The sequence below is a fragment of the Malus sylvestris genome, chromosome 12, assembly GCF_916048215.2.
Source record: "Malus sylvestris chromosome 12, drMalSylv7.2, whole genome shotgun sequence".
Classification (NCBI taxonomy): Eukaryota; Viridiplantae; Streptophyta; class Magnoliopsida; order Rosales; family Rosaceae; genus Malus; species Malus sylvestris.
This window is the reverse complement of record NC_062271.1, coordinates 23,074,353-23,095,315: the sequence shown is the minus strand read 5'-3', so window position 1 is coordinate 23,095,315 and position 20,963 is coordinate 23,074,353. Positions and strand designations below refer to the sequence as shown.

The 20,963-nt window shown below is 38.3% G+C and overlaps 1 protein-coding gene and 2 pseudogenes across 1 annotated transcript; 2 read left to right on the top strand and 1 right to left on the bottom strand.

The window, feature by feature from the left end:
* The first annotated feature begins 1,335 nt into the window (after positions 1-1,335).
* LOC126593391 (uncharacterized) lies at positions 1,336-5,651 on the top strand. Its single transcript, XM_050259445.1, has 3 exons — positions 1,336-2,200; positions 2,303-4,899; positions 5,597-5,651. Exons 1-3 carry the CDS (start codon positions 1,642-1,644, stop codon positions 5,639-5,641), a joined length of 3,201 nt encoding a protein of 1,066 aa, XP_050115402.1. The 5' UTR covers positions 1,336-1,641; the 3' UTR covers positions 5,642-5,651.
* Positions 5,652-14,904: 9,253 nt separating this feature from the next.
* On the top strand, positions 14,905-20,429 carry LOC126592269 (uncharacterized; annotated as a pseudogene).
* On the bottom strand, positions 15,487-15,593 carry LOC126594661 (small nucleolar RNA R71; annotated as a pseudogene).
* Positions 20,430-20,963: the final 534 nt, after the last annotated feature.

The following is a 20,963-nucleotide window of genomic DNA, read 5'->3' as shown; positions in this document are numbered from 1 at the left end:
ACAAATTGCCATGCATTTCATCCTTAACCTAACCTTATTTTCTAAGGTTTTTGGGGCCTATAAATACATGTTTACACCCCTTGGCCAAAGAACAATCCCCCATATTCATCATTTTATCACAGAAATTCGTCCTTACACACCCTAGGAAGCAAAACACCCCAAAAACACCATTCTAGTGCCTAGAAAACATAACAACCACTCCACCTTCTTCCACCCTCTTTGCCTAGTTTTCCACCACCTTCCAACCATCAAACACTCTTCCACACTCACCCTAAACCCCTCCATATCATTCCCCATCCATTCTACACCATAAATCCACCCAAAAATCTGTCCACAAGCTTCATGCCGCAACAAGGAGGAAGGGAGATCCATTGATGCACTTGCTTTCCAAGTTGGAGCATTTTAGGTGTTTTCTTTCCTTTGATTTTAATGTCTAATTTTATGTATCTTTGTATTGCAAGAATGAGGAACTAAACCCCCTTAGTTGGGGGGTGATTTGAAACCATGTACATGCTTGCAATATGATTTGATTACATTCAGTTGTTATTTCATAAGTTGCGGATTCAATTCGTTCATCTACTTGATTGATAACTTATTTGTGTATGTTGATTGAGAGTGCACGCTTAGTTTTCATGCATGAATATGATGCTAGATTATGAGGGAGTTTCACCTAATAGTTACAATCTTATAATCACAAGTAGTGAAGGTCGCTTGAAAACGATCGCGTTGAATGAATTCTTGGCACTAGTTTCATGCTCATCATAGTAACGAATGCCTCGTCAACACTTATAGTTCTCATTGTGCTTCATGATTCTTGATTGTATCTTTATTGTGCTCATCACGTAAGGAACCTTTGAGGAATGCTTTGAATTGTTGTATGCGCTTTTCCATCCAATTCATTAACTTAAGGAGAACTTGAAGGTTAATTTAAGCGTATCTAATTAACTTGGGGTGTTGAGTTTCATAATTTATTGAAAGAACAACTGGAAATCATTTTGTTTGCAAGTGTGTCATGTGTGGAGAAGAACCTCCTAACTAGCCTTTTATCCATCCTTTTCATCCAAAAACGTTTTACAATCTGTTTTGTTTTAAAGTTTCTGTTTTGTTTTCAATTTTCGTCCAAAACAAATCCCCCTTTATTTTGAAGTCTTAGATTAGTTAGAAAGTGTTTTGATTTGTGTTTCTAAGTGTTTTTATTCAAGTTTTTATCCAACTTCGTCCAAGTTCTTGTTAGGTTCTCAAAACTGCCCAGAAAGTGGTTTTTAGGTAGTTTTGAGTCATTAGGTTATTGTTTTGAGTTTTATGTTTGTTTAAGTATTTTAAAGTATAGTTTTGCATTCTTTGAGTCTAGTTAGTGTTTTAAATTTTATTTTTATGTTTTTAAGTCAGTTTTCAAGTGTTTAGCAATCCCTCCTAATCCCCGGCCTAGAACGATCCCTACTTACATACTTTACTACATTTGATAAAAAGAGGGTTTAATTTGTGTGCTTATATATTTCGCATCAAATTTTGGCGCCGTTGCCGGGGATTAGCAACTTTGCTAATCTCTTGGATTGTTTTCTTTCGAATTATTGTATTTTGTTTAAGTTTCTGTTTAAGTTGCTGATTTGTTTTGTTTTCTTTGTTTTTAGGTACTAGTTTATGACCCGTAGCTCACAACCTGTTCGTGAGCATATCTCCGACTTTGACGGTGATTTTGAGAGGACTTTGAGAAGGAAAAAGAAATTGCAAGAGTCTAATCCTCTTAGTCCCGAGCCTGAATTAGAAGAGCAAGGTATAGCCATGGACAACCGTACACTCAAGGAGCTTGCCGCCTCGGGTTTGGATAATGCCGCACCATTGTGTATCCAATATCCCATGGCTGCTCAAGGTAAAACCGAAGAGTTCGAGTTAAAGTCAAGTTTGCTCCACCACATTCCAAAGTTCCATGGGCTTTCCATGGAGGATCCGAACAAACATTTGAAGGAATTTGAAGTGGTGTGCTCAAGTATGACTCCGATTACCGTTGACGGAAGTATTTTAAAGATGAAGGCTTTTCCATTCTCTTTAATGGACAAAGCCAAGGATTGGTTATACGAGTTGGCTCCCGGTACAGTTACATCTTGGGAGAGTATGAAGAGGGCGTTTCTGGAGAAGTTTTTCCCAACTTCTCGTATCATTCTTCTTCGTAAAAAAATAAGTGGAATTCAGCAAAGCCAAGGTGAATCTTTTCCATCTTATTATGAACGATTTAAATCACTTGTTGCTTCTTGTCCACAGCATCAGATGAAGGAGGAGTTACTTCTTCAATACTTTTACGAAGGTCTTTTACCACTTGAACGGCAAATGTTGGATGCTTCCGCGGGAGGAGCTCTAGTGGATAAGACACCTAGGGATGCCAAAACTCTCATTGCGAATCGAGCACTCAATGCACAACAATATGAAGGTGTTGGGCAAAGAGACACCCCACGGCCACATCATGTCAATGAGGTAAGTTCTATTTCTGAGTTACAATCCCAAATGGCTAACCTTACGTCTATGTTATCGCAGTTGGTTGAAGGCCCCAAAACGCAAGGAACTACAATCTGTGGTGTATGCTCCATTCAAGGACACCAATCTGATCAATGCCCTCAATTAATTGAGAATGGAGGATGGGAATCGGCCAATGCTGTGGGTTATGGGAATCAAAACCAACCAAGGAATGATCCTTTCTCCAATACATACAACCCGGGATGGCGTGACCACCCCAATTTCAGATGGAGAGATGCACCACAATATGGCCAACAAAGTGGATTCCGACAACCCCCGGGTTTCTTTCCAAGGCCAATGGAACCACAACCACCTCCTCAGGCACAATCTTCCCAAACCAACCCAGGTACGTCTATGAATGATGATAAAACATATCAGTTACTAACCACCATGGCGCAGGGAATGCAGAACCAAGCAAAGGAGGTTAATGAGCTGAAGAAGCAAATGGGACAAATGGCCGAATTTTTGGGGCAATTCCGTGAAAATGGTAAGTTACCAAGCACTACGGTGGTCAATCCAAAGGGTGGCTTCGAATCTGCAAAGGCTATCACATTACGAAGTGGAAAAGAGGTGAGAAACAAGGAAGATGAGAAGATACAACTCAAGGAAGATGAGAACACCTACCCCACGGCAAGGGTACCATCACCCATGCCGCAGCCATCTAAGACATCCCATCCGTCCACCTCAGGTAAGAATGTTCCAAATGTTGTGATTTCGAACACTAATCTGCCCAATGTTCCTTTCCCTCGTAGATTTGCACAATCGAAGAAAGAAGAAAGCGAAAAGGACATTTTGGATACCTTTCGAAAAGTCCAAGTGAACATTCCTTTACTTGATGCTATTAAGCAAGTGCCCAGGTACGCAAAGTTTTTAAAAGAATTATGCACAACTAGGAAAAGAATTTCAAACAAAGAAGTTGTGAAGGTAAGTGAAAATGTATCTGCGGTTTTGCAACGGAAGTTACCTCCAAAGTGTAAGGATCCAGGGAGCTTTACTATCCCATGCGTAATTGGAAACACTAGATTTGAAAAATGCATGTTAGATTTAGGTGCTTCTATTAATGTTATGCCATATTCCATTTATGCATCAATGAACCTTGGTGAGTTAAAACAAGATGGCGTGATAATTCAATTGGCCGATCGTTCTAACGCTTATCCCAAGGGAGTCCTTGAGGATGTTTTAGTGCAGGTCAATCATCTTATCTTTCCTGCAGATTTTTATGTCTTAGAAATGGAGGATTCAAGCCATGCTCCATCATTGCCAATCTTGCTAGGCCGACCATTCATGAAAACAGCGAGAACAAAAATAGATGTGTTTATAGGAACATTAACCATGGAGTTTGATGGAGACATTATTCGTTTTAATCTTTCTGAAACCATTAAATATCCAATGGAGGACCATTCTTGTTTCGCTATTGACATTGTTGATTCTTTGGCACAGGTACATTTGGATCGAATGAACGACGATGCACTTGAAATAGCCTTAGTACACGGCATAGGAGCAAGAAACAAGTGTGGGGGAATCCAAGCAACCCACGGCATGGAATCTGACCATATTGCCGTGCCCCCTTGTGGTGAAGTGTTTGAAATGGTCGCGGCCCTCGAGTCATTGACATCACATTCTGGTAAGTCTTCACTCTCAATTTTAGATTCGGTTTTGGCTAACAAGTTACTTCCATCCATTGTGCAGCCACCTACACTTGAGTTGAAGCCATTACCTAGTCACTTGAAGTATGTTTTCTTGGGAGAAGATCAAACACTACCCGTCATCATATCTAGCTCACTCACGGCCCAAGAAGAAGACAAGTTGATAAGGGTGTTAAAGGAGCACAAATCTGCCATTGGATGGACCTTGGCGGATATCAAAGGCATTAGTCCCACCACGTGCATGCATCGCATCCTTTTGGAGGAGGGAGCTAAGCCATCTCGGGAGGCTCAACGTCGCCTTAATCCACCCATGTTGGAAGTAGTAAAGAAGGAGGTTATAAAATTGCTTGACTGTGGTGTTATATACCCTATTTCTGATAGTCGTTGGGTGTCTCCCGTGCAGGTTGTTCCAAAGAAGTCCGGGATCACGGTGGTGAAGAATGAAGAACAAGAGCTTGTACCCACTCGTGTGGTGACCGGTTGGCGTGTTTGTATTGATTACAGGAAGTTAAATGCCATGACAAGGAAAGATCACTTTCCGTTGCCATTCCTGGATCAAATGTTAGAAAGGTTAGCCGGTTATAAATTTTATTGCTTTCTTGATGGATATTCCGGATATAACCAAATTGTGATAGCTCCGGAGGACCAAGAAAAGACAACGTTCACGTGCCCCTTTGGCACCTTTGCATACAGGCGCATGCCATTTGGTTTGTGCAATGCCCCTGCGACATTTCAACGATGCATGGTGAGTATCTTTTCTGATTATGTGGAGAAAATTATTGAGATATTCATGGATGATTTCAGCGTGTTTGGTAATTCATTCGATCATTGCTTGAGTAATCTGACCTTAATTTTGAAACGTTGTGTTGAAACGAATCTTGTGCTTAATTGGGAAAAATGTCACTTCATGGTTAAGCAAGGTATTGTTCTAGGACATATTATTTCTGAAGAAGGCATTGAAGTGGATAAATCTAAGGTAGACCTTGTTCGTCACTTACCCTCTCCAACTTCGGTTAGAGAGGTTCGTTCGTTTCTTGGTCACGCAGGTTTTTATAGGCGTTTCATAAAGGATTTCTCCAAGATTTCACAACCACTATGCCGATTGCTTCAAAAAGAGGTGGCTTTCGAGTTTGATGATGCATGCTCCATGGCATTCAAGCAATTAAAAGAAGCTCTTACTTCGGCTCCCATTATCACACCTCCAGATTGGAGCCTTCCATTTGAGTTGATGTGCGATGCTTCGGATTATGCGATTGGTGCTGTTTTGGGGCAACGAAAGAACAAACAACCTCATGTTATTTATTATGCCTCTAGGACACTAAATGATGCTCAATTAAATTACTCCACCACTGAAAAAGAATTACTTGCTGTGGTATTTGCATTAGCTAAGTTCCGATCATACTTACTTGGTACTAAAGTTATTATTTTTACTGATCATGCAGCTCTCAAGTATTTACTCACAAAAAAGGAGGCCAAGCCTAGACTAATTCGATGGATGTTGCTTCTACAAGAGTTTGACATTGAGATTCGGGATAAGAAGGGCGTGGAGAATGTGGTGGCTGACCACCTAAGTCGAATGGTGCATGAGGAAGCATCGCCAATTTCTGAAACCTTCCCCGATGAGCAACTAATGTCTATCCAGGTAAGTGAGCCTTGGTACGCGGATTTGGTGAATTATTTGGTGACTAAACAAGTTCCTAGCACCCTAAACAAATTCCAACGTGATAAACTTAAAAAGGATGCTAGATTTTATGTTTGGGATGACCCATACTTGTGGAAATATTGTTCAGATCAGGTTATAAGAAGATGTGTGCATGAATCAGATTTTCACTCAATTTTAAGTTTTTGTCACACATATGCATGTGGGGGTCACTTTGGCACCCAAAGGACAGCTTTTAAGGTTCTTGAATGTGGTTTTTATTGGCCTACTTTGTTTAAAGATGCTAGAACCTTCTGTTTAACATGTGATCGCTGCCAAAGGACAGGTAATATTAGCCAAAAAGATCAAATGCCGCAGGTACCCATCTTTGTTGTTGAAATCTTTGATGTTTGGGGTATCAATTTTATGGGTCCTTTTCCTTCATCTTTTGGTTTCACCTACATATTACTTGCCGTTGATTATGTTTCAAAGTGGGTGGAAGCGAAAGCCACTCGAACTAACGATTCTAAAGTTGTGGCAGATTTTGTGAAAACTAATATCTTTTCTAGATTTGGGATGCCTAGGGTGCTAATCAGTGATGGAGGGTCTCATTTTTGCAACCGTACCATTGGGGCATTACTCAAGAAGTATCATGTGACACATAAGGTTTCCACACCTTACCACCCCCAAACCAATGGCCAAGCCGAGGTATCTAATCGTGAGATCAAACAGATTTTGGAGAAGACCGTTGGGCCAAATAGAAAAGATTGGAGCTTACGGCTGGATGATGCACTATGGGCGTATCGAACGGCTTACAAGACCCCCATTGGTATGTCTCCTTTTCGAATTGTGTATGGCAAGCCTTGCCATCTTCCCGTGGAATTAGAACATAGAGCTCATTGGGCCATCAAGACCTTCAATTTGAATGTGGACCAAGCTGGAATTCATCGAAAGCTTCAATTGAGTGAACTTGATGAGATAAGGCATGAAGCTTATGAGAATGCTAGAATTTACAAAGAGAAGACCACGGCATTCCATGATAAGATGCTTCGAGGCAAGACTTTCGAAATTGGGCAGAAAGTGTTGTTGTTCAACTCCCGCCTTCGTCTATTCCCTGGTAAGTTACGTTCCAAATGGGTTGGCCCGTTTGTTGTTACTAATCTTTTTGTACATGGTGCAGTCCAAATTAAGAGCTTGAGAACCGGGCAAGAATTCAAGGTGAATGGACATCGCTTGAAGCCATACTACGAGAACTTTGTGGAGCATGTTGTGGAGGAGATCCCACTGCATGCCGTGGGTTCCAAGGAGAAGTGAAGGTGTTCATCGTCCGGCTGGAAGACGTTAAAGCAAGCGCTTTAAGGGAGGCAACCCATTTATTCTGTTTGATTGTCTATTTTATTACTTGTTTAATTATTTTTGGTTATGACTTTCTATTTTGAAACATTAACAAATATGCAAAGGATTTTAACATTAAACTTCGTGGAAATGAACAGCAAAGCTTCGCCGTACAATTCCAATCCAGTTCAAGTTCAAAGCTGTGGAAAGTCAACAAGATCAACTATCTCCAAAACCAGATTTGCGTTCTTAAACTCTACTCTGTCTGGTTTTTACTTTGCCATATTTGTCATGTTTATTTGTCGTTTGTTATTTGCTTGTTTTTGGTGTGAGTATATGCTTGAAACATTGAGGACAATGTTTGATTTAAGTGTGGGGGGAGTAACCATTGTTTTGCATGAAATTCGTAGAAATTTATCACCCATTACTTCTAGTGTTGTTCCTTGTTGTTTTAAGTATTTTTAAGCTGTTTTGGAGTGTTTCAGTGTGTTTTGACATAAAAATCCAAAAATTCATAAAAATTTGAAAAATTGTTTTTGAAAATAAAAAAAAAAAGAGTTGTTTTTGTGCGCTTATTTGTGTCTTAGGGTACCTTCCAACACAATGATGAGGATTCAGTTTGTAATTGCATGACTGTTAAAGAGAGTTATAAACATGGATGAAAGTTTGATTTACTCTTTATTTATGCGTGATTGTGGTTATAACTTATGAAATCACATGTAATCATAAAAGAAAAAAATTAGTTTTTTGTAACATGCTTGAAGGAAAGAACTCAAACTAACGCTACAACCTTGTGAGAATTGAGCCTAAATATTTATTTGGAGAGTTAAAATCTGTGCATTATTGTTTTCTAAAGTCGTTGCATGATCTCATTATTCTTTGCTTGGTTATTACTTAGAAGGCGTTTCATCATTTAGTTCCAAATGCTAGAACTCATGCCTATTTCATTCAAAGCATGCTATTGATTTGCATAACACATATTCAAGATGAAGTTGTGTAGTTACCACCACCAAAGCCAAACTGCCATGTATCCCATATCGTTATATGTTTAAGTTAACCCCATTGAGCCTTGATAGCCTACATTCTTTGTTAAACCACATTATCCTTACCTAGCCTAGTTTAGGACCATCCATACCCTTGTTCTTGAAGCATAGTAAAGTATGAGTCAAATTGAATTCCTTTTGATTAATGTATGGCAGAAAACAAGTGTGGGGGAAGTGATTCTTGTGTGTGTGTATGCCAAAATCATTCATAAGGCACGAGTAGAAAAGAAAGATTCGTGAAAAATAGAATGAAAAGAAGAAGAGCTGTGAAGAGAAAAGGAGTTGAAAAATATGTGAAAAAGAGTTTTAAAGTGTTGCTTATTGAAGAAAGGGTCCAAAACATTGAATTCGGCCCTAAATATTGCTTGAATCTTCCCTTCGTGTTTAAAAGTTGATTACTGCAATCTAAGTGAATTCTAAGTTTTCATTTCATTACTTTTCTTGCTATTGCTTTAAGAACGTTTGTTATCCCTATCCTTCATTTGTTAGCCAACACCCCAAGCCCGTTACAACCTTTGACTTCAATCTTGAGTGTTATGTGTTTCAATTTGTGGAGTTTGAATTTGGTATGAGCATATGGTGTCACTGGTTCTCGCGTCTAAGTAATAGCATTCCATTCATGAGATCATATCTAAACATGCTTATTAACTCCAGAAATTGCTTTCTTTGTGATACATATATGTGAGCATTCGTTTTCATATCTACATCAATCTTCTCACATATAACTAGTATAGGGTGTGTAGTTGGAAAATCTGAGTGAAAATTGAGTGCATATCTTGTAAGGAATTGAGTGAATTCTCTAAGGCATGTTACTACATCAAAAACATTGTTTTAATTGATTAATTGTGAACTAGTAAGTGGTGACTATGATTAAGTATGTGCTTAAGTGTAAAGATGACTCAAATCTGTGGGGATAATGATTTTTAACATGTCATGTGCATTGGAAATCCCTGAGGCAAATGTTGGAAGGTTTAGGTTGTGTTTTATTTGTTTTGTTTCGTTTTATTTCTTTGTTTTGCTCGAGGACTAGCAAAAGCTAAGTGTGGGGGAATTTGATAGGAGCATATTTATGCGACTTAATTGGCTTGTTCTTGTGCGTTTACGTTGTGTTTCTTTAGTTATTTTAGTGTTTAAAGCCATTTTCTTTTGTTTGTAGGTCTTAATAACAACCTTGGCAAGAAAAGTGCATTTTGGTGCATGTTGGATCAATATTGGGCTCAAATGGATTGCATGCATGAGGATGGACGTTTTGGGCATATGTGTGTGCAAGTGTGTGTGTGTAATTGCAAGGATAAATAATGACAACTCATACACATGCAAAGAAGCCCACATGCAAAGTGAAAGACTCTAAGTACAAAGTATGCAAGAAGATGCATTTTGGAGGCCTTTGGAGCATGTTTCGGGCTTGGAATGGATAGCAAATGCATGGGCCAAGTGGATGGACGAATTTGAGAACTAAAGAGGCCAAGAATATGAAGAATTATGGTCCAAAAGATGAAGAAAACAGCCCAAAAATCTGTCACCCCAACTTGCATTCCTTGCCATGCAAACCACATAGAATTCCCTTTGGATTCCATGCCATGCTTGATCACTCTTGTCCCCTACATAATTTCTGATTTCATGCTTTAATTCATTTAATTATTTCACTCAATTGCTTGATACCTCTTGTTCCCTTCACCCATTAGATTTTAGACAACCTTTACATCCATTACATGCACCAATTGATGCTCCATCATTCACATTTGGAATCCAATGCCATGTGCAACACATGTTGTTGCACCTTTGACCCATTTGTTGACACATTTCACCTCCCTTTCCATCTCTATGCAATGTACACAATCATTCATGCTCCCTAGCTACAACACCACTCCATTTTACCCTTCACACTTTGCATCATTACTTCATTTTCACCCTTGGACCATTGCACACCACACACACAAATTGCCATGCATTTCATCCTTAACCTAACCTTATTTTCTAAGGTTTTTGGGGCCTATAAATACATGTTTACACCCCTTGGCCAAAGAACAATCCCCCATATTCATCATTTTATCACAGAAATTCGTCCTTACACACCCTAGGAAGCAAAACACCCCAAAAACACCATTCTAGTGCCTAGAAAACATAACAACCACTCCACCTTCTTCCACCCTCTTTGCCTAGTTTTCCACCACCTTCTAACCATCAAACACTCTTCCACACTCACCCTAAACCCCTCCATATCATTCCCCATCCATTCTACACCATAAATCCACCCAAAAATCTGTCCACAAGCTTCATGCCGCAACAAGGAGGAAGGGAGATCCATTGATGCACTTGCTTTCCAAGTTGGAGCATTTTAGGTGTTTTCTTTCCTTTGATTTTAATGTCTAATTTTATGTATCTTTGTATTGCAAGAATGAGGAACTAAACCCCCTTAGTTGGGGGGTGATTTGAAACCATGTACATGCTTGCAATATGATTTGATTACATTCAGTTGTTATTTCATAAGTTGCGGATTCAATTCGTTCATCTACTTGATTGATAACTTATTTGTGTATGTTGATTGAGAGTGCACGCTTAGTTTTCATGCATGAATATGATGCTAGATTATGAGGGAGTTTCACCTAATAGTTACAATCTTATAATCACAAGTAGTGAAGGTCGCTTGAAAACGATCGCGTTGAATGAATTCTTGGCACTAGTTTCATGCTCATCATAGTAACGAATGCCTCGTCAACACTTATAGTTCTCATTGTGCTTCATGATTCTTGATTGTATCTTTATTGTGCTCATCACGTAAGGAACCTTTGAGGAATGCTTTGAATTGTTGTATGCGCTTTTCCATCCAATTCATTAACTTAAGGAGAACTTGAAGGTTAATTTAAGCGTATCTAATTAACTTGGGGTGTTGAGTTTCATAATTTATTGAAAGAACAACTGGAAATCATTTTGTTTGCAAGTGTGTCATGTGTGGAGAAGAACCTCCTAACTAGCCTTTTATCCATCCTTTTCATCCAAAAACGTTTTACAATCTGTTTTGTTTTAAAGTTTCTGTTTTGTTTTCAATTTTCGTCCAAAACAAATCCCCCTTTATTTTGAAGTCTTAGATTAGTTAGAAAGTGTTTTGATTTGTGTTTCTAAGTGTTTTTATTCAAGTTTTTATCCAACTTCGTCCAAGTTCTTGTTAGGTTCTCAAAACTGCCCAGAAAGTGGTTTTTAGGTAGTTTTGAGTCATTAGGTTGCTGTTTTGAGTTTTATGTTTGTTTAAGTATTTTAAAGTATAGTTTTGCATTCTTTGAGTCTAGTTAGTGTTTTAAATTTTATTTTTATGTTTTTAAGTCAGTTTTCAAGTGTTTAGCAATCCCTCCTAATCCCCGGCCTAGAACGATCCCTACTTACATACTTTACTACATTTGATAAAAAGAGGGTTTAATTTGTGTGCTTATATATTTCGCATCAAACCTTCACAAATACTTTGAACCTCAAGAGTCAAAGATGGTCCAATCTGCAAAAACCCAAGAACTATTAGATCAATTAAATAGAATCTGTGAACCCAAAATTTCAAGAATTCGAAAATTAAATTTCACAAACCCTAAATTTAGAAACCTTAATCTAGAATTCGAAAATTAAATTTCAAAAACCCTAAATTTACATTCTTAAGGGGTGGAAAAGTTACTTTAAAAAGAAATAACGTGAAGAGAGGATGAGGATTGGGAGCAAACAATTACCTTCACTTCTACTTCCAAATAAAGCTCTCTTAGGTCCTTCATTATTGAATCCAAGTAGAGTTCTCCTGTCCCTAATATCGTGTTCTCCCCAGACTCCTCAACTTTAGTGATTGCAAGAGTATAATTCTTGCTTATCTTTCTTAGTCCTTCCACCATCTTTGTCAGCATACATGGATTGAGTGGCTCGGTTGCTGTTTTCACAACTGGCAGAGTATTGAACTAAAGAGGACGGAAGATGTACACATCCTTGTCATAATATATATTAAGGTCTACGTTATAACATTTGGTTATCAGCAGTAGAAACACAAAACACTCTTCAGCAAAAAGCATTTAAGCATCTAGGAAAGTCATTCTAATCCATGTAATGTCAGACTTAAACTTTTTAATGCCTATTTCCAATATGTATAAACTGTTTTATTTTATATGAACAAATTTTGATCTAATTTAATCAAAAAGTTCTAATCTAATTTGATATAGTATATATGTCACCAAGGATTGATCATATTACCAATTATCAAATCACATTCTCTGTTTCTCTATCTAACATTTTTCTACTCAGTTTCCAACTCATTTCAAACTTATTCAAAAGGCCAATTCAGTCTACTTATCTACATGCTGCTGGGTTTTCCTGTGCGAGTTTAAAGCAGCTAGTGATCACTCATATATTTCATGCATTTATACCATCCATTTCTAAAGTCTTTGTGATGTTTTTGTGTTAAAATTTTGGTATTTTACCTACATGCTGTTGGGTTTTCCTGTGCGAGTTTAAAGCAGCTAGTGATCACTCATATATTTCATGCATTTATACCATCCATTTCTAAAGTCTTTGTGATGTTTTTGTGTTAAAATTTTGGTATTTTACCTTACCTTGTGTTAGTGTGCAGTTAAATTTGTTTTAGGATCAATTTCAATTAAAAGGAAGAAAAGAGGAGACACGGACAAATGATGACAGAGAGGATGGCACACAGGAAGAAATGGTAGACACAGAACAGATAGAAAGCAAATAAAGGTTGTACCCAATGCACAAGGCTCCCGCTTTACGCAGGGTCTGGGAGAGGTGAATATCGGCTAGCCTTACCCCCATTTTATGGAGAGACTGCTCCCAAGTCTCGAACCCGAAACCTACCGCTCATGGACGAAGGCACTTGCCATCGCACCAAGTGCGACCTCTAACAGATAGAAAGAAAATAAATTAAAAAAAATTAATTAAAAGGAAGAAATGATGGACTGAACGGACAGAAAACAGATAAGAAAGAGAGGGCAGTGCGCAAGCAAGAGGAGAGATGCAGACTAACAAAGAGTAGGAACGGAAGAAAAGAAAAGGAAAGAATAAAAAAATAATAAAGATTGAAGAAAGCAGAGGACACACGGGAAAGAGAGGAGAAAAGAATAACAAAAGAAATGGAGACTGACATAGTGTGATGGACTGACAGAAGGAATAAAGAAAAGAAAAAAAATAAAAATAAAAAGAAGATAGCATGGAGAGAGAAGAGATGGCACGGCAGAAAAGGAAGCGTGGAAAAGAAAAAAAGAATACAAGAAGAGAGGAGGGCAGTGCGAAAAAAAAAAGAAAGAAAGAAAAACAAGAAGCAGGAGGAGCAGAAAAAGAGAGGAGTGCGCAAGCAGAAGGCACACGGACAAAGAAGTGCGCAGGAAGAGGAAGGCAGACAAACGGAAGGCTCGTCTTGTAAAAATGGGTGTTTTCTTTCTTTGTTATTTTTTTATGGATAATTTCTTATGTATTAATATAAGTATGTGTAACTAATTTATTTTGCTAGAGTAAGGTCATGAGCCGCAACATGATTACGTAGATTTCTCTTTCAATTGCTTAAGTGTTGTTAAATGCTTGCTTTGATATTTTCAATCTCTAAATTAAACTGTCTATGTGTCTTGATGCTTGATCACCATTAGGATGTTTAGAAAAGTCATTAGATGCAATTTTGAACGAATGTCACGTTAAAATTGGTTATGCTTTTTGTGATTGAGGATTGTAAATTCTCCTAAGGTAAATATCATACTCTTAGGGATTACATGGTTTAACAAAAGAATTTTCATCAAGATTAATGAATCATTCATGTTTATATTTAATCCAAATGTCATGGATAAATTGCATGTAGTGGTATGCGTTTTAGCTTGAATGTCACAAGTAAAACATACATAAGGAAAATCCAACCTTCAAAGAATAGGTATTTTCAATTATTTAAGCAATTGGAAGAGCTACGTAGGAGTGTTGTTGGTAAAGGTTGAACTCTATCACCTTGTCAATCTAATTTTCTTAAATTAATTGTATTATCTTGAGTTTATATTTTTAATTGTTTTGTTAAGTTAAATCATTGTTCCTATAAGCAAATTCCCATTTTAGATATTTGTTTAATTCACATCCAATAATATTTAGTTTTGTTGAATTAGTGTAGTTCTTAGATTTAACTAAGTTAAATACACAAAAGCTCATAAATTGTTTATACCAGTCCCTGAGGAGATCTACCTTACTTGAGCCATTCTATACTACAACACTTATTCTCTTGCAAGAATTTTTGTATGGTTTAACCATTTGTTTTACAAGTGGTAAAATCGCTATCAAGAAATTGGCGCCGTTGCTGGGGACTGTGCCAACAGTTCCCGAGCTTTTGTGTTTATTTTTCTTATGCTTATGTTTATGTCTTATTTTTATTAATCATTAAATAAAAAAATATATATATAAAAAAAACCAAAAAAAAAAAAAAAAACAGCAATTAATTTAGTTAAGTTTCTATCTTTGATTAAGTGCAGTGGATGTGTAGTGGGAGATTTTTGTCTTCGTTTAACTAACTAATGGTTGCCAACTTTCATAAACTGTGTTTTTGATTCATCTAGGTTTACTTACTTTCTTTTCCTTTTTGTTGTTTAGTTAGTTTCTGTTAAGCTTTATTTTATTTTATTTTTATTTATTTATTTATTTTATTTATTTTTTATTATTTTTTATTATTTTTATTTTTATTTTTTTTTGTGGCTTAATATTGCTATTGTTTGTTCAGGTGTAGTATATGGTGATTGGAACAAGGTCCAAGAATCAAGTGCTTATTCCTTACGACCCTGAACCAGAGAGAAGTGCAAGGAAGTTAGCTAGAGAAAAATATTTAGCACAAGATTGCAACCTTGGTGATACTTTTCTTAAGGATTTGTTCCGTGATCCTGAGAGCAGCATATCTATTTTCCAACCTTTGGTACCAGTTGCACACATGGCCCTAGCCTTACCTGCAGCAGGTCAACCTTTAAGGAATTCATTGGCAGCGAGAGTCAATGCAGTGCCAAGGTGCATTATATATCCAGACGTGGAAGATGGGACAACCTTTGAAATCAAACCTCACATCCTCAACATATTGCCATCCTTTCATGGGTTGCCAAACAGTGATCCCAACATGCATTTGACTGATTTTATTGAGGCATGTGACAACACCATAATCAGAGGTTTCTCTTCTGAAGCTATCAAGTTACACTTGTTCCCGTTCTCTTTGAAGGACAAAGCCAAGGCGTGGTTGTATTCTCTGCCTGCAAATAGCATTACAACATGGATAGAATTGCAAGAAAAATTTCTCATTAAGTTTTTTCCTTCTTCCAAGACTCTTGCACTTAAGAAAGAGATATTGGCTTTCGCTCAAAAGCCAAACGAGTCTTTCCATGAAGCTTGGGAACGGTATAATGAGATGTACATAAAATGTCCTCATGCTGGGTTTGATTCTAATCTTCAAATGAACATATTTTATGATGGTCTCAATGCCACCACCAAGAGTCAAGTGAATGCATCTGCTGGAGGGTCACTAATGTCAAAATCAGCAAGGGAAGCATTTGAGTTGTTTGATATGATGGCTTCTGAATCCCAACAATGGACAGAAGAACAAACACAAAAGAGTGGAGTTTTTGAGATTTCTCAGAGTTCTCCTAATGTTTCTGCTCAAATTGCTAACATGGAAAAGAATTTTAATGCCAAGTTTGCTGCCTTAATGCAGGTCTCTTCCATGCCCAATGCCCAAGAAGCTTGCATCATTTGTAGTGAGATAACTCATGACATCACTCAATGCCCCAACAAGGATAGCTACCCTGAGCTTGTGCAAGAGCATGTGAATATGGTGAATAATTTCATTGGACCCAGAAGTGACCCTTATTCCAATACATATAATCCTGGGTGGAAGAACCATCCCAATCTCAGTTGGGGTGGCAACCAACAGCCACGTCAATACCAACAGTCTTACCAATCAATTAGTGAGACTAAGAAACCATCACTTGAAGACCAAATGTCACAACTAGCTCAACATATGTCTGCTCTCTCTAATACCACCAACAATTTTGTCCAATCCACACAAACTAGCATTCAGAATCTCACGGCATCAGTGGGGAATTTGGAGACTCAAGTTGGACAGCTTGCTACCATGTTCAATGAAAGAGAGAAAGGAAAATTCCCGAGCCAATCTGAGCAAAATCTAAGAGGGATGGAGCATTGCAAAGTAATACGGACATTGAGAAGTGGCAAGAGTTATGACAACAGAGAAATGGTGCACCATGAAGACAAAGTGGAAGAAGAAGAGCTTACTGAAAGTGCACCGTTAGCTGCAAAGTCTCGGTTAGAGGCTATTTCTGCAACAGGTACTCCAGATCCTAGTGCAAGTGACAAAATGCAATCTCGACCCAACTCTGATGCAAACAAGGAAAAAGGCTTTGGTAGTTTATTTGCACCTTCTGACAAGCCACCATACAAGCCACCTTTGCCATTTCCACAACGGCAGCAACAACGTTCCAAGGATCAACAATGCATTGAATTCATGAAGACGTTGGCTAAGGTTCAAATTAATTTGCCTCTATTAGATGCTATTAAACAGATCCCATCATATGCCAAATTTCTGAAAGAGCTATGTTCTAAAAAGAAAAAGTTCTTGGAATACGAGAAGGTGATTTTAACTGAGCAATGCAGTGCTGTCCTCTTACATAAGCTACCACCCAAGAAGAAAGATCCGGGGAGTTTCACTATCTCTTGTACTATTGGTAGTCTTAATTTTCATAAAGTATTGATTGATTTAGGAGCAAGTGTTAACCTTATGCCTTATTCTGTTTTTCAAAAATTAGGCGAATGAGAACTCAAGCCCACATCTGTGAGTCTTCAATTGGCAGATAGGTCCGTGACCTATCCTTTGGGTATTCTTGAAGATGTGATTATTAAAGTGGATAAATTCTATCTTCCAGCTGATTTCATTGTACTTGACATGGAGGAAGGCAAGGAAGTGTCTCTCATTTTAGGCCGACCATTCATGGCCACCGCCCGGACACTTATTGATGTGGAAGCAGGTACTTTAACCTTAAGAGTGCAAGGAGAGTCAGTTGTATTCAAACTCTTTGAAGCTGTCAAGCGTCCTTTCGAACCTGAAGAGTGTTTTCCTGTTGATGTTTTGGATGGGATTGTGCATGCAAACTTTGCCTCACGATCATCTAACGATGAGCTGTTAACTTGCCTCACCAACCATGATGCTACTTTATCTATGGAAGAAAATGTGGTGGACATCATTGCTGCATTAGATAGTGCACCAATTCATAATCCAAAGTGGCAACATGTTTATGAAAGCCTTGGTGTGCCTAAGCAGCCTCTTCTTCCTTCAAGTGAGCAAGCTCTGAAGTTAGAGCTCAAGCTACTGCCGAGCAACCTCAAGTATGCTCATCTCGGGGTGAATGAGACCTTGCCTGTTATTATTGCTGCTGATCTTAATGACACGGAGGAAGACAAATTACTAAGAGTTCTTCGCAAGTATCAAGATGCTTTGGGGTGGACACTTGCTGACATAAAGGGCATTAGTCCAACTTTGTGCATGCATAGGATTTTTATGGAGGCTGGGACTAAACCAACTGTTGAAGCTCAAAGACGTCTAAATCCGATCATGAAGGAAGTTGTAAGAGTTGAGGTGATGAAGTTGCTTGATGCAGGTATCATTTATCCAATCTCGGATAGCAAATGGGTAAGCCCGACTTAGGTGGTTCCAAAGAAAACTGGTATTACTGTGGTGAAGAATAATAACAACGAGCTTGTGCCTACAAGGATGACCACCGGATGGCGAATGTGTGTTGACTATAGAAAGCCCAATGACAGCACTAGAAATGATCATTTTCCGCTGCCATTCATTGATCAGATGCTCGAGAGACTAGCTGGTCATTCTTTCTATTGTTTCTTAGATGGTTATTCAGGGTACAACCAAATTCCAATTGCCCCTGAGGATCAAGAGAAGACAACGTTTACATGCCCTTTTGGTACATTTGCATACAGAAAAATGCCATTTGGATTGTGCAATGCCCCTGCCACTTTCCAACGATGCATGATGAGTATTTTTTCCGGAATGGTTGAAAATATTGTTGAGGTTTTTATGGATGATTTTTCTGTTTTTGGTGATTCTTTCGATATATGTTTGGATAACTTGTCTTTGGTTTTGGAAAGATGCAGGGAGACTAATCTTGTGTTAAATTGGGAGAAATGCCATTTTATGGTTAAGCATGGCATTGTGCTAGGACATCTAATTTCAAGCAAAGGGATAGAGGTTGACAAGGCAAAGATTGAGGTGATCGCCAAATTACCACCACCAACTTCTGTGAAGAATGTGAGATCTTTCTTGGGACATGCTGGCTTTTATCGAAGATTCATCAAGGATTTTTCCAAAATTAGTCGTCTTCTTTGTAATTTACTTGCTAAAGATGCTTGTTTTGAATTTAATGCAGATTGTCATGATGCTTTCAACAAATTGAAGGATCTTCTCACATCAGCCCCAATTATAACAGTTCCAGATTGGACCCTTCCTTTTGAGCTCATGTGCGATGCTTCCGATTACGCTGTGGGTGCTGTCCTTGGTCAGCGACGTGACAAGCTCCCCCATGTTATATATTATGCCAGCCGCACTTTGAATGATGCTCAGCTGAATTATGCCACTACAGAAAAAGAATTACTTGCAGTGGTATTTGCTCTTGAAAAGTTTCGATCGTACTTAGTTGGTGCTAAAGTCATTGTGTATTCTGATCATTCTGCTCTCAAGTACTTATTGTCTAAAAAAGAGGCAAAACCACGATTGATTCGATAGGTCCTTCTCTTGCAAGAGTTTGATTTGGAGATCCTAGATAAAAAGGGACGTGAGAATGTTGTGGCGGATCATCTTTCAAGACTAGTAAATGCAAGCACTGATGAGGCAGATTCATTACCCCTGCAAGAGAGCTTTCCAGACGAGCAACTTCTAGCGGTTACTCATCAAGTACCATGGTATGCTGACATCTCAAATTATTTGGCATCTGGAGAAATACCATCAGAGTTCAGCTACCAACAGAGGAAGAAGTTCCTCTCCACTGTAAAACACTACTTTTAGGATGAGCCATACCTTTTCAAGCATTGCCAAGAACAAATCATTCGTCGGTGTGTCCCCTTAGAAGAACAAGAAAGCATTTTGAAGTTTGCTCACCACTATGCATGTGGTGGTCATTTTGGACCAAGAAGGACAGCGGCCAAGATCTTACAGAGTGGTTTCTTTTGGCCATCTTTATTCAAAGATGCATACCTATTCTGCCAGGCTTGTGATAAGTGTCAAAGAGTTGGAAATCTTTCTCAGAGAAATGAGATGCCCCAACAAAGTATTTTGGTGATTGAATTATTTGATGTTTAGGGTATAGACTTCATGGGACCTTTCCCTTCTTCACATGGCAATCTTTACATCTTGGTGGCGGTTGATTATGTCTCTAAGTGGGTGGAGGCAATAGCTTCTCCAACATGCAAAAGTTCTGTGGTGTTCGGTTTCTTGCAGAATACTATTTTTCCTCGATTTGGAGTACCTCGTGCTATCATCAGTGACGAAGGTACGCATTTCTTAAACCGCACCATGGCTGCCCTTTGTGCCAAATATCATATTCACCATCGCATAGCCACCCCATACCTTCCACAAACATCTGGACAAGTTGAAGTATCTAATCGTGAGCTCAAGAGGATTCTTGAGAAAACTGTCAGTTCATCTCGAAAGGATTGGAGTTTAAAGCTTACTGATGCTTTGTGGGCATATATGATAGCTTATAAGACACCAATTGGGATGTCTCCTTTTCGTTTGGTGTATGAGAAAGCTTGCCATCTACCTATGAAACTTGAGCACAAGGCATATTGGGCTATTAAGCACCTCAATTTTGACTACCAAGCAGCGGGAGAGAAGCGGAAGCTGCAGTTGAATGAACTGGAAGAAATAAGGAATGATGCTTATGAGAATGCAAAGATTTACAAGGATAAGACCAAGAAATTTCATAACGCGCACATCCTTCGTAAAGAGTTCAACCGGGTCAGAAGGTTTTGCTTTTTAATTCGAGATTGAAACTATTCCCAGGAAAGCTCAAATCACGTTGGAATGGTCCATATTGTGTTGTACAGGTCCATCTTCATGGGGCTTTGGATATCCAAAACATGCAAACTGGTTTTGTCTTCAAAGTTAATGGACATCGCTTGAAGTTATACAAAGAGTCTCCATATGATCTTGCTAAGGATTCCATCACTTTGAAGGAACCTGTTATTTGAATCAAACTGTCAACAGAATGTCTAGCTCTAGACAATAACTAAAGCGCTTCTTGGGAGGCAACCCAAGCTTTCTATCTTTCATCTTTAGTTTGAATAATTTTAAATGTTCTTGTTCTATTTTTCTCTTGTTTTCTGGTTTGTGTGTTTAAATCCTACTTTTGCTCCCTTATGCAGGTACTGCTTTTGCAGTCTCCACCACAACTTCTTGCAAAGTTTCTTAATCCCACGGGTTACTCACACATTTGTTATGCATAATGGGACGTATTGAAACAAGTTTGGGGATGATTTGGAATTCTATCATGGAACAAAAATGCATTTTTACTGCTGCTCTCCTCACCTATACAAATTGGTGTGTTCTTTCCTTTTCTTTATGTGTCTTGATTTTATTTTGTATTTCTTTCCTTCCATTTTTATGTCGTATTGTTCAAAATTCCTTTCATTATCATTGGGGACAGTGCTATAATTAAGTTTGGGGCGGAAATATATTTCGTTAGTTTACTTCTTGTTTAAAAATAAAAAAACAATAAAAATAAA